The sequence below is a fragment of the Mus caroli genome, chromosome 3 (genome assembly GCF_900094665.2).
Source record: "Mus caroli chromosome 3, CAROLI_EIJ_v1.1, whole genome shotgun sequence".
Classification (NCBI taxonomy): domain Eukaryota; kingdom Metazoa; phylum Chordata; class Mammalia; order Rodentia; family Muridae; genus Mus; species Mus caroli.
In genome coordinates this window covers 129,346,344-129,361,098 of record NC_034572.1, presented here as the reverse complement: position 1 = coordinate 129,361,098, position 14,755 = coordinate 129,346,344, and the positions used below count along the sequence as shown (strand labels likewise).

At 36.6% G+C, this 14,755-nt stretch overlaps 1 protein-coding gene across 2 annotated transcripts in view; it reads left to right on the top strand.

The window, feature by feature from the left end:
• Bank1 (B cell scaffold protein with ankyrin repeats 1) overlaps positions 1-14,755 on the top strand; it is a 261,398-nt gene that overhangs the window by 195,586 nt on the left and 51,057 nt on the right. For both annotated transcript variants that reach the window (XM_021158678.1, XM_021158677.1), the window contains 2 exons: positions 9,767-9,845; positions 12,952-13,260. In XM_021158678.1, the coding sequence (XP_021014337.1) occupies positions 9,767-9,845; positions 12,952-13,260 (388 nt within the window). The remainder of the gene's footprint in view (positions 1-9,766; positions 9,846-12,951; positions 13,261-14,755) is intronic.

Here is a 14,755-nt window from a genome sequence, read left to right as displayed (position 1 = left end):
CTCCTTCTCCTCCTTCTCCTCCTTCTCCTCCTTCTCCTCCTTCTCCTCCTTCTTCTCCTTCTCCTCCTTCTCCTCCTTCTTCTTCTCCTTCTTCTCCTTCTTCTCCTTCTCCTCCTCCTCCTCCTTCTCCTTTTCCTTCTTCCTGTCACCATCCATGCAACTCTCCTACCAAGCTTATGAGACTAAAGCAAAGACTGGGGATATATGTAAACACTTCAAAACACATTTTTTATATACAAGATAATCCAGATAATTTTATTCTGATATTTTGAGTCAATAGTCTACTAAATAACTAAAGAGGGGGGTTTCAATTCACTACATAGCTTATAACACAGGCTGGTCTCCAGTGCCTGGCCTTCCTATCTCCACCTTCTAAATACTGGGCTCACAGGTTCATGACTGCTAAGCTATTTCTGTTCCTCTAAGTATTTATGACTCAAGTAACCGAACTCAGGGCATTTGATATGTTTTTCCTTGTACTTATTTGCTTTTTTCCCTCCTGATGCAATCTCAGTTTGATTAGAAGACAGAGAAGTTAGAGTGTCTGCCTACAGACCTTATATCCCCACATGAGGAGTGGTGGATAGTACTGAGCACAAGACATTCAGGTCACCCAGGGACTATAAGCAACCACTCAAGGAACCTGCTAGCCTCTCTTTCCCATTTCTGACTTGATGAGAACAATAAGCAGTTTGTTACATTGTTTGAGAAAGGTTTGGAAGGTGGAGCCAGACTTAAGTTAGTGCAATGCTACTGGGGAGATGAAGTCTTTTGTAAGCTACATACTTATAACATTTTCACTTTGAAACATTTGTTGCTGTTTTTGAAAGACTTAGACCTAAAGCAGCGTGCAGAATTCTCTGATTACATAATATATCTCCATTCACCTCATTTGTTTATCTTCTTTGAACATAAGAAATATAAGATACTTTCTCTATGCATGTAGCTAAGCCGACTGTGTGTGTGTGTGTGTGTGTGTGTGTGTGTGTGTGTGTTCAAAACTGCCTAGCTATTTATCATTAAGGGGGGAAAAAAAACAAGAAAAATGTTCCTGGAAGGCTGGTCCTCAGTGCTCTGGCCCTGGCCCTTCCATTATACTCCTTAATTGGCATCCATACTATGGGATTCTTTAATATTTTTTCCTGCTTTAAAGTGGCTTTATCACAATTGTGCTCATCTCTTCTTTATGATTTGAGAATGGGCCTTCTGTTTCTATGGAAGTTTTTCAGTAGTCCAGAATATTTATCTTATGTGTTCTTTCTAGGCAGATCTCAGCCCCTGACCTGAGTGGTCAGGTGTGATTGGGGAATAAGAAGAACTGAACACGTCGGGTTTTCCTGAATTCCATACACAGATACCCATGTCCCAACCCTCTGGTGAAGCCAGACAGTTCCTGTCCCTCAAATAGAACCCATGGTCTCTTGCTCTATTCTTCAGCTGTTTTGATTATGTTCTTTACTGTACACAGTGCCTGCCTTGCCTTTATCTCTTTTCAATGTTTTATAATCCTAACTAGAAGTCTTAGATGCCACCAATGCTGAGGTTAGTTTCTTGCAAAACTCTTGAGCCATCCCTTCTATGACATTTGTGACTCAGTGTATAGAGTCAGTAACTTGTCGTGTATATTAGATTAATTCTGGTATTCATTTTCTTGTCTGTCTTATTGTGTGAGACTTCCAGTAAGAATACTAACTGTATATCATTGGGCAAGTGATTTAATCCATCATTCTTTTTTTTCATTCATTTAATGAGAATCATAATAGTAACCTAACTCAAAAAAGGTACCTTGAAAATTAAATGTTAGCCCAAATATAAAGCTTATAGCATATTCTGAAACATAGTAAGTAAAACATTATTCTTAATAACTATTAATAATAAGGATATTTTAGCTATTATATATGTTATAAGTATGAGTTTTACTAAAGGAAACAATTTAATTTTTAATTTGGTCTCCAGTTCTTCCTTTCCCAGTTTCTGATATTTAATACAGTTTGAGTAAGTGTCTTAATAAAACTAAAAATTATTGTCTTCAACATTATTGTATTTCTTTACTGTCTGAACTTTGCTTCTGTTGAGTTGATATTGCTTCTGACTTGTCTTAAAGACATTTTGACTTTCTGGTGAGTTGTAAATTTTTATAAAACTGTGTTTGTCATGGGGCAAACTGCTTAACATGGTATTCATTCACTTCACTCAGAAGTTAGTAAATGGCAATCCCAAGTAAGATAAAGAAATCTTTACCTTGGTGTTATAATTCCACATTCCATAATGATACAAAATTTCTCAGATAACTAGATGAAATGTTAACATGCAGGCTGGAAGATGAGCTGAGATAGTGTTTCCCTATTCCCTTTGTGTTAGGCCATTGTCAGTTGGTATGGATTTTTACCACTGTCAGAGACACTTTAAGACAAAGTGAATATCATGAATCTTTTCCCTCTTTCCAAATGGATTATTTTAAGACTCCTTGGGCATACACATATTCAAGCTTGAAACTCTCCCACCCATCAAATACTTAGCTCAGCCTTTAAGCAATAAGAGGTGGTCTTCATTTATAAACAAGGAAATGCCTTCTCACAAACAGCTGAAGCTGAAGGCAGGGCTTAGTAGAGAGGATAACTTATATCCACATGCCTCTACACTCTGAAGAATGCTGCTTCCAGATTTAAATGGGTGCTAGCTGAGTTCCAGCTCCCTTTAGACGAGCTGTGATCCCTTTCAGACTATGCCTATGAAGACTAGAAATTCTTGTCAGCCATAGATGAAATCTGTGGAGTAAATCCCTTGTGGCTTTAAAATGCTGATTCTCCTTCACTACAAGCAAACTCATGATGCTTAGTGACAGAATGAAGTGGTGTGGGCTTCTTGTATAATAGTCATAAAATATACCGTGACTATTTAGTGTCTTGGCAAAGGGCCCCATAAAATAAAATTTATTTCAGTATTACAAATTTCTTTTTTAAAAAAGTTGTATCTGGACTAAACAAAAGGATGTTTTTTCTGCCAATGTGAGCTTATTGTTTTTACTGATTCTCTCTGAATTTGATTTCCTATGCAAGTATGGGGGAAATAAATTTCTTTAATAGCAATGCTTTTCCTTCTATCAGGAAAGGTTTCTGTTTGACACTACCTTAAATACATTCAATTACAGAAAATGCACTGTTAAGAAGTTTGTGCTTATTATCAACCTCTCATTGTAATTTGCTACAGTCTGTGGCTCCTTTGGGATGCGCCATGTATGTCTCTTATGCAGAAGTGATATTCCTTGAAGAAAAATCTGGGTATGTGTGCTGCTAATGCACTCGCCAGAGTGCAGTAGGATTGAAACTGCCTCCTGCTAACTGAAACCAATGGAACCTGACAACTGGGATGAAGTGACTGTGATAGGCTTAATAAGAAATTTATTCATCAGAGATATGTCTAGGTATCACAAGGGGTCTTATTCCTTTTCTTTTTTATAAAACACTTCACTCCCACCAATGATCATTTGAGCCTTGAGAGCAGAAATGTTGTTTAGCCTCCCACCACATCTTCAATGAATAAGTGTTTCACCTCTCCTTGCTATCAATCATCCATGTCTCAAATACTTTGATCAATAGGATCCAGCTCTCCTTATTCCCTATTTGGAAACTGAGATGATCTCAGCCACATGAATCCTGAGAGTAGATTTGCAGCAACAGAGGCACTGAGGATTGTTCTGTCTAATTTGTCAAATAACACTTATTTGTTCATCGTAATAGTATAAAATTAAACAGTCCTTTGTTTCATTTGTCAAATAACACTTATTATCTAACAACTGAAGAGTATAATTTCTGTAGGAAATTGCTAAGTGTCTAACTGGCATTTTACATTTGCTTCTAGCTTGCATTCAGAAACCACTCATACCTCTTATTTTAGATGAATTGAGTATCCTCCCATGGTAAGGATGGTGATGCAGACCTCTATTGCTCTGCTATTTTGACCATTTGCTTCTTTAACCCTGACTCACATTATTAAAGACTTGAAAACAGCCGACAACAGACTTTCAGAAATGGCTGGCACAAGTGTAGACCTGGCACTTTGCCTTCACTAACTTCAGTCTGCCAATTTGAAGCCATGTAGATCTGTTTGCTCTCTACTTTCTACTTGGTGTCCCTTCATATGATATCATTTTAAAGCTTGATTTGATTAGAATATTCCAAACAGGTCAATGATTTATACCCTCGTCGTGGTGGTGCCTTGTGTGTCCTCTATTGAACTTTATTTACTAGATTTAAATTTGAGGTGAAAACCAATGTCTAGACTTTGAAATGCTCGGTAGTGAACTTTGTGCATACTCCTGTTCTTGACATAAACAGAAAACTAGGGTGACTGATGCTCTAGGTGTGGCAATGCACATGCTTAGTCAAGATCTCTGATCAGCTTCTCACTGCTTACATATCAACTCTGTAGCCCATCTATGTGGATGGCTGGTCCCTTCCCTTTGCATCCCGTTATGCAACACCTTTTGGGTGGGTGTCATGAGTCCTACCTTCCATCATTTCGTGTTAGAAGAAGGGGAGTTAATTTTGAAACTATTGTAAACATATATTTGTAGTGTCAGTGTTGTAAAATCCAAGTTTAATAATGTGTGGGATAATATGAAGTTCCATCAGCCTGTATTCTGGGATTTCTATCTCTTCCATGGCTTTACAAATGAAGCTATACCAGATGGACTCTCAAGCAGGTATGAGTGCCTAACCTACACACCATGCCCAGGAACCCTGCTTAATGCCTATATGTATAAAGAGGTCTGGCACGAACCTATAATAAAATTTATGCTTGAGTCCCTTTACCTAAATTAGGTGTAATTTCAAAAGATCTTTTTTTCCATATCATACCATTTTCTTTTTTTTTAATTGGATATTTTATTTATGTACATTTCAAATGTTATCCCCTTTTCCAATCCCCCCCCAAAAAAATCCTATCCCATTCCCCCCTCTTCCTGCTTCTATGAGGGTGTGTTCCTACCCACCTACCCTCTCCTGCCTCCCCACCCTCGCATTCCCCTACACTGGAGGATCAAGTCTTCATGGTACCAAGGGCCCATTCTCTCATTAATGCCGGGGTGTCCAGATTTAATATTTTACAATTTTAGACTCTAGCTTTATTCTTTATATTTTGAATACAACTCATCTTTATTCAACCTTGTAACTGAATATAAATGTTGACATAAACATGACCATGACTGTATGTGAACTATGACAACATAAAATGTAGTTCTGTAGTAAATCACTCTTAAAATAATACAGATAACAGTTGCAGAGTGTTTTCCATTCACCAACCTTTATTCCAAGTACTTGCTATCACTTATACTTTTATAATAACTCTATTAGGTGAGATATATTCAAGCTCTTTGACATCTAAAGAAGCCACGGCAGGGAGGAACTTGCTGAGCTAATGTAAGTATTAATGGAAGAGAAAAACCTGAAGCCAGATCTGTGTGATGGCTTTCCATTCTCAGAACTCACAACCTATGGAATCTGTACATGTTCCAAAGGGGTGCTGATGATTGAACGCAGGCTGCCAATCACCAGCAGCTGCACTACAGACCTCTTCAACTAAGCTACTATAAAGAAGGACTGCCATTTTGCTTCCTGTCACAATTTACATCTGACAAAAATGTCAGCTGCTGTTTGGATCACATGGTTATCTCTTTGCATGAACCACCCAGCCTTCCCTTTGCTTTTCTTTACTATAACAGCAACATTTGTTCTTCCTCCAAGTCATCTGTTGCTCCTACATCTGTTAGATCAGTAAACATACATCAACTTCTACAATTGGATTCATGATGCATCTCTCAAGCCTTTCTCATCCTTCCAAACCCAGTCCTATGTTATAAAGAATGATCTCACTAGTATCTTATACTAAAATCTTCAATTAAGCAAAAGACAAAATTATAATTCCTTAGTGTATCTTATATTGATTTTTTCCCAAGTTAAATATTTGGCATCTTTGGGGACTGATACATTACCTCTCCGTGTCTTCTTAGAAACTTGCCACTTATTATAGCATTATACACAGAGAAAAATCCTTAAGAAATGTTTGCTGTCTGATTGCTCCATGTTGGTGATGATCATGTTTAAAATTGTTACTTGTGAATGGTATGCTGAGAAATCCCTGGGTTGAGGTTGTTGAGAATTTTGGGTAAAGTTCCCTAAGCCAGAAACTCTTCCTTGTGTAAGATGTCTCTGCCCAGTTCTGAAATCAAGAATAGTTCATTAAGAACAACTCTCTTCTTAGTTTAGACTGTTGAGTGTGTAGTTAAACCTCTCTTGTTTCTCTGCCTTTTTTCTCATCCTTGTACTTACTCACTAAAGCCTTCTCCCATTGCTTTTTTCCCACCCAGCTTCATCTCTACAATATGGACACAGCTCTGTGGTTTTCATTTTCAGTGTACTGGTCAGACATTTGTAGTAACAAACTTATCTATTTAATATCATGGCCAGTTTATCATTGTATGTTTTTGAAAGGAGTAAGACAGTAGTTAAACAAGTATGTTTTATAGTTGATGCTCTGTAGTCCATATCTAACTGGTCTTCTGAAATCTTCAAAGCACAACTTTGACTCTGTACTTGAAGTTCAGGTCTGTTAGTCTTATTTTTCAGTTATGTGTTACTAATCAAATCAATAGTTTATCTGTCCACTATAAAACTACTTTTATTTCAGAGATTAAAGGACTACTTCATAGTCATGCATCTACTCCAAATATATTTTCAAGTGTTCCTAGATCCAATACAAAGCATATTTAAGCTGAACATGTCCTTCTCTAGACTGCTAGCTTAGTTCTAGGTTGCACTGAAAATGCCTTGTTAATGTAAAATGTGTGAGAAGGGGAGAGAATTCTCTAAAGGAGTGATCTTTAAAGGAAGGCTTTAGGCTGAGAGCTGGTCACCAGATCCTGATGGAGTAGAAACTTTCATGGTCATATTTAACTCCCTCCCTCCAGCCTTTGAGATCAGAGTTCTTAAACATCCTGTCTACACCACCTCCTGTCTACACCCTCACTGAAGTCCTTGACTGTAATGAGGCACTCTCTCTCTGATGTTGTCAGTTCTTATTTTGAAAACCAAATCCTGAGTATAGTTACCCTCTGACCCTTGTCACACATTTTCTGAAAGGAAATTTTGTACATGATGTATTTCATTCTTTGCCCATACCTAGCTACTTAAGATTACTCTGACTGATGAATCCACGCAATTCTATTATGCTTCTTTTTACCCGGGTCCCCATCAACTGTCCCAAAATCCAGATGAACTGGTTGGCACAGCTTTTCTTCTGACCTTTGTTGAAGCCTTTATCTTTAGGATGCATTCGCAGCTTTCTGTCCTGGTTTTTCTGCAGCATCTATCTTCATTCTGCCCCTTTTGTTTGTCCTTCCATGCTCTGTCGATGATGACTAGACTGTAACTTAAAGTTTGGACACTATCTGGGTGACCTGTCTATTGGTAGAGTTGGGGAATTAAAGTCAGCAACCATCATTCTATTGGGATCAATTTAATTTTCTATTTTATTTCTCTATTTTATCTGTAATGAAGCTTTATTAAAATAAATAAAATAGTATATTTTATTTCCCTTTATCTTTCAGCAGCAATATGATAATTTTGACTTTAGTTTTTAACTTTCTTCCTTTGATAACAGCATATGTACTATATAGAAACTTAACTGAATGTTTAACAAATGTATAAATAATGTTAGACAGAGGAAAAGAAACCATACTTCCTTCAAAGTATTTGTAAGAAGAAAAATCTATCAAGTCTATGTTTTTCTCATTAAGCCTTAATAAAATGAGGGGCATAGATAATACTACTCACATTTCACAGGGTAGAAAGTTGAGGTTTAAAGTATTTCACCTGACATCATATAGCTGATGAATTACTCAGCTGTGATTGCTCTTTCAATTAATCTACAGTCCACTCTTCATTCACTAGGACACACAGCCAAGCATTAGTGTCTAGATATCAGAGTAGAGTGAGACTCATCTTTGACATCATCATTGGTTTTGCATAAGAGTTATTATATTGATGTATCATCAAATCAAGCATATTTTAAAAATACAATTGTAAGATGAGATGTAAACATTTGTTTTTCTAGTATTAATATTTCAGAATAATTTTAGATTATTTTGATTCAAATGCTAGAGAATACAATTACTCACATAGCATTAAATGCACAAAATATTAATTGCATAGATCTTGGGCTAAGAAAAAATTTAGAAGGAGGTTCCATTGGGCTATTCTTGGGTTTAGGCTATTTACAGATACGGACTGACTTAAACCATGGCACAAAACTTACTCCAATATTCTTGTATTTCTTTACAATCATATTTAGGCACTAGCTCTTATTTTATAGTAATTTTCATAAATCTTCAAGTCTTTGGAAATTATTTCTGATGTCTAACAGGTATTAAAAAATTCTTTGTGTAATTTTGAGAGTACTATAGACTTCTAAACTATATTCTTGATCCACATATAAAATGTCAGTTTATGCTAATTAGAAATCAAAGGTATCTATATAAAACAAGATTTTATGATTTTAAAATATTAATACTTGCAAATATTATCTAACACATCAATGTTATCATTTTATACATTACAATTAGAAGAAAGGACTGAGGTCTAGAATGATCTATTAACTCAATAAAGACCTGAGACACTTCTTCCTTATTTTTATGATTCCCAGGAAAAATAGAGGTTATGATGCTTTTGTGAAGTGCACTCATTAAAAAATAAATCAGTTCCACTGGGTTTTCATTGGCCAACATATATGACAAATAAAATTGATGAGGTCAGGGTACAGGTCAAATACCTGAGAATACCTTGGCTGAGTGCACCAATGCGGATGCTTGTAACATATAAGAAATGGTCTCATCATTTCTGTCAGTTCTGTTAAGAAAAAACTGTATTTTGAATAAGCCATTTGAAATGTGTTTTTAAACCTTGTGGTCCCTGGTAAACACAGTCATATCCCATCCTTTTCTCTATGTAATTTTGACAAATGCAGTTGCTATTATTTGGCTGTCCTTCTTCCACAATTATAGGAGCGCCATCTCCCCGGAGAGTTTAAAGAAAACTCGCTCTTCCAGTGATAGCAGGATTTTGTCCTCTCTCAGTAATTCTCTTTTCTAAATATAGTAGCACCTGGTGTATAGATCCTGGGGTGTGATTCAGTGGTGGAGTGAAAACTTAGCATGTGGGATACCCTGTGCTGAAACTCCCCAGCAGCTAAATAAATAAGTTAGCAGGTAAATAAGTAAGTCAGTAAATACATAAATAAATACATAAATAAATAAATACTAGAACTGACTTCAAATTGACAAATAAGTGGAAATAAGTGAGCTTCCTTTCTTCCTTATAGAGATTTGGAATAGACATCTCTGTAATTTTATTACTTTCATTCTAACATAATATACCTGATTTTAACAATCCTCATCTTTCAAATAATAAAAGCAACAGTTTTAAGAGAAACAATTATATTCAGTTTGAGGGAGGTCTTTACCACACCCAAACTCATGATTTTCTTCACGTTGTTATGTTTCTTTTTCAAATTAATCTGTTATTCAAGATGAATGTCTTATTTTCTCATTTGTTCTTTTTGATATTTGGGCCATATATCATTGAACACATGTAGATGGTCGTGACCAAAACTGGTAATGAAGAAATAAGTCTTTAATAAAACTTTAACAGCATTTCTTTCCCTCTAGGTAAGATTAAAACATATTATTAAAAATTACCTTCCTTCATTTCAGAGCCAAAACACTGGCAGAAATAGCGAGCAAGAAAATGACTATGAAGAAGATGTAATCTCATTTTCCACATATTCACCCTGTAAGTTTTTCTCTACTCCATGAATACAGATAGGCTTTGAGTATGGTGTATTACACTCAAAAATAAGACTGAACAATGTAGAAAGATATTTCATCAACTGAAGAATTTTTAAATATTGAGGTAAAGATCATTTTTTGCCTTCACGTTTGAGAATTTAAATGCCTTTAACAAGGTCAAGATTTAATAATGAAATATAAGTTTTCCTACCCTGTAAAATTATAGAAGTCATTTTGATACAGTTTTCTAAGTTTTTGAAACCTGGATTTCCAAGTCCATTTTTCAAAACTGAATCCTTTTTTTTTTTTTGTGGAGCTGAGTTCTCTCAGCTGTGAGGTAGGAAGTTGAGGCTAGGATGGTTCATAAGATTTAAATGCAACTCTATGTCTAACATTTGAAGATGAATTCTGTGTTCCTACAGGTTCAGGTCAGGTCTTATTAGCATACAGTGGTCTGTTTACTATCATCACCAGCATTTATGATGAGCATCTCAACCTCCTCCTCCTCCCCTCCTCCTCCTCCCCTCTTCCTTCTCCTTCCCCTCCCCTCCTCCTCCTCCTCCTCCAGAGCACCCCATTCTGTATCACAATGATGATGGAGTACCCAATGTCTCCACCTGCTGACTTCCCTCCTCAGCCAACAAAAATGTTCTTTTCTTTTCCTTTTAAGTTAGTTCAAAAATATTGAAGTCATTTTGAACTTCTGTTCTTCCTCTCCCACTCTATATCCAGTCCAGCATAATACTATTGACTGTATTTTCAAAGTATTGCCAGCATTCAACCAGTCGTCATTGATCATTGTTATCTACCCTAGAGAGAGAGAATACGTTTGCTTCTGCCACTGACTGTATGCCGTTTCTGCTCTCTTCAGATGTTCTTCCTCTCTGGGACATCCTAACTTCCTGCCCTGTTTCATCCACAGATCATGGCTCCTTTTATTTGTTTTGTATCATTTTGTTTTGTTTCTGTCATGTCCCTTTGCCTGTACCCTCCTCCACTGTTCTCAGCATCATTCAGCGTTATATTTTACTTATCTGTCTGGGTTTTCATTTATGGCCTGTTCCCTTCATTTCCAATACCCATACTAGGAGATTAAGATTATTTTGTTCCTGTGCATATGGCCTATACCAGTACATCATCAATGCCCAGTTATACACTACTGACCACAAGCTTTTCAAAAGACAGGCCAATATGCAAATCAGATAAAATTCAATACAATGCTTACCAAGTTTACTTTGATAAAATCGTCCAAAGATTATCACAATACATATAAGAATATCATATATTAAATTAAATTGAAAATGATTAATGTGGTTATAGGTTATATATTTTATGACCTTAATAATAAAAGATCATGATAAATTTCATTATTAACACTGACTACACATCTATCATAAAATTCCACCCTCTAAAGTACTGACAATAACAAGAGAAGATTATAGCAGTTCCTTTTAATGAAAAATCTCATCTCTGTAGCTGAAACTGAGAGTTCTCTCATCTGTGCAACTGTGACTGGGCTCAGCCCCAAGTTTTCATGGGACTGGAGGAAGGTCAGAGCACCCCACTCTATATCACAGTGATGATGGGGTACCCTGAAACCATCTACCTACTAACTCTACCTTGCTAGGGCTATACTCCAGATCCGGACACATCTGACAAGCACCTGAAACTTTTGTTTCTTGTTAGTACCAAATGCAGACTCTAAAACTAAGGTGCTGGTAATGCAAGGTCCTGGATTTTAACTAATTTTCTAGGCTGATGACTGATTTTCTTAGATGAAATAGTGAAGCATCTTCATGGACTTGTGACTGAACAATACCTTCCTTCCAGTCATTCCATCAAATACATCAAAATTTCAAGGGATTACTTTACTTTAGGGTTACTGTTTAGGTGTTGTGGACAGGAAAATTTATGAAACAGGAAAATTTATGAAACCTCTGGACAAAAATCACACATATACACATGCATACACACACACACACACACACACCACCACACACATACTCAACACACCATACACACACACTCCCCAGACACCACATCCACATACAGTACACACACATACAACAGATACAACACACATATATATTCTGAGACATATACACACCCCACATACACAACACATGCACAATACACACATATCCCACATATGCAACATATACACAACACACACACACACACGAACACTCACCCACACCTACCTCCTCTTCCCAGACCAGTATTTATAGAATCTAAGTTCAGTTCTAGAAGCAAAAAAGCATGTCTTTCTTCTTCATGTGAGGGAAGATTCCCTGCTACAGGCACTCGCCTCCACAGGCCTAAGTTTTCTTTCACTGCTGAACCATGTAACTACAATTTTTGAAACAACAACAACAAAAAAAAAAAATTCCACCCACACTTTTTATTTGATATTTAAAATTATATTTAAATGACATTTGAAAACAATTTTTTCATTGAAAATGATAAGACACATTCCAACGTCTGTTTGAAAGATCAAAAAGGCTGTCTTTCATTTTCACTTTCAAAAAGAGAACATTATGTAAGTTGATGTGCAGCTGTGAAGTTACTGCAGCCCACTGTTTTTGTGTTGTTCCTGGGCTGCTCGAGTATTATTGTATACTATACAAGTAAATGTGGTGTGCTTCTTAGTATAGGGACATTGACTTAATTATTTGGTTAAATTTTAGAACAGAATGCATTTTATCAATAGGTATGCTTTCTCCAAAGGGAAAAAAGACATTTTTTTAAACAAGTAATGTTTTCAAAAATTAATGAAACACTCATAATAAATTCATGGTAATTAATTATGCAAATTATTACAATTGCTACATTAAGTAATATATAATAAATATACGGAAATACTAAGGAGAGGCATGGATTCATTTCCTACAATTACTCTACAGTATCAAAATATGTGGCTATATCATGTACTCTTGAAACAAGAGTAGATGGAACTTTGATAGCCATTAGTTAAAGAGGAGTTGTACAGTGGGCAGCTTCTTACTATATAGCAGATGATAAAATTATATTAACTACTGCTGCTTCTGTAAAGATTCTCAAAACACCTCCAGACAGTGTAAGTGAAACTGTTCAATCTTCATCCTAAATAGCCATGCCGTCTCCAGCATCCCATCATGAACTCAGGAAGACACACAGGCGGAGCACAGACAGATCTGAGAAGCCTGAAAGGTCTATGGAGATGAAGGAAGAAGAAGCAAGCGCTGAGGCAAGACCCAGCCTGTCAGAGGGCGACAGGGAAAGCTCCGAGATCCAGTATGACGATCTGTATGTGTTCATCCCTGGGTTTGACACCGCAGGCAACTCTGAAGAGCCTCTCCCACACTGCAGGCCACCTCTGCTGCCACCACGACCAGGCACTGCTGCCTCCCAACTAGAAAGACCTCACTTTACCTCACAAGGTAAGTGTCCAGCTAAAAATTGCAGAGAAACAGTTTGTTATAAGGCTTCTACACAACATATGGTACGAGGGTGGATCTGCAGACACATGATCAGATTTGAAAACCAAGGGTGACTCCTTGAAAAGAATAGATGATCACCTTTTTTTCCCTGGCTTCCTCCCCAAATAAAGTGTTCTGGAAAGGCTTTAGGAAAGTAAATATAATAAATAATAATAATAATAATAATAATAATAATAATAATAAAATATTCATATAATTTGGAAAGAATCTATAGTGATTAACATAAAGAGAATTGTGCATTCTGTGGGAAAGTTCAATGCTCTGGCCAGAAGGCAGGCTGTTACAGGAGACTGCGAGATGATCATGGTCACATTACTCATTTTATAGTGAGACCTTCCTTTAGGACTAATCTGCTTGGAATTCTCCTTAGTTTTGATTACTCCCAGATCCAGGGTCATTCACTGTCATCCCCTACTTTATTCATCTAGTCTGTGCTTACCCTCTCAAGTTATAAACTGTTCTGACAATGAAAGTTTCATAACAAAGACTAAAATGCCACTCTTCATCCTAGGTCATAAATAATACATTTTATTCATCAGATCATAAAAGACTATCAGATGTATAAATGGGCCTTTAAAGGGTGGGATATGAAGGGCTGGAGAGATGGCTCAGCAGTAAACAGCACTTGCTGCTCTTGCAGAGGACCTGGATTCTGTTTCCAGAAACCATGTGATAGCTTACAACAACGGTCTTTGACTGTTCCGAGAGATCTGTCCCTTCTTCTGGCTTCTTGGGGCCTTGCATACACTTAGTACACATGCATATGTGCAAGCAAATATTTATATACATGAAATGAAATATTTCTTCAAGTGAATGTTTGAAATCATAAAATTTAGCATTATGACCTCTAAGGTGCCGTCTCTGGGAAGGCTCATATTTATCCCTATAATCTACACTAAGGTGCCACACTATGTCAGAGAACCAAAGACTGGGAGACACTTTTTTGACCATTCAACCTGCATTCATTGCTCACCTATTATGTGTCAAGCTTCAGTGGACCCTTAAGAGATAACAGTGCAGTTGGTACATAAAACTCTGTAGGAGAAGAAAACAGGTTGGCAGCAGACTGGTCACAGAATTCTACTGCATTTTTTATATTTGAAATTTTTAAATAATGAAGATTATGAGATGAAATATTGCCTTGTGTCAGATTAAATATCTATAAGATAATATTACATCATATTTTTCGTATTATAATTCTTCATATACAATATGTAGGTTAAGAAACCTATTATCATTCTTTGATAAGTTTAACTAGATACCTATGATCAAAATTATAATTGTGATGTATCGAAAGATGGCCTAGTCGGCCATCAATGGAAAGAGAGGCCCATTGGACTTGCAAACATTATATGCCCCAATATAGGGGAATGCCAGGGCCAAAAGAATGGGAATGGGTGGGTAGGGAAGTGGGGGGCACTATGGGGGACTTTTG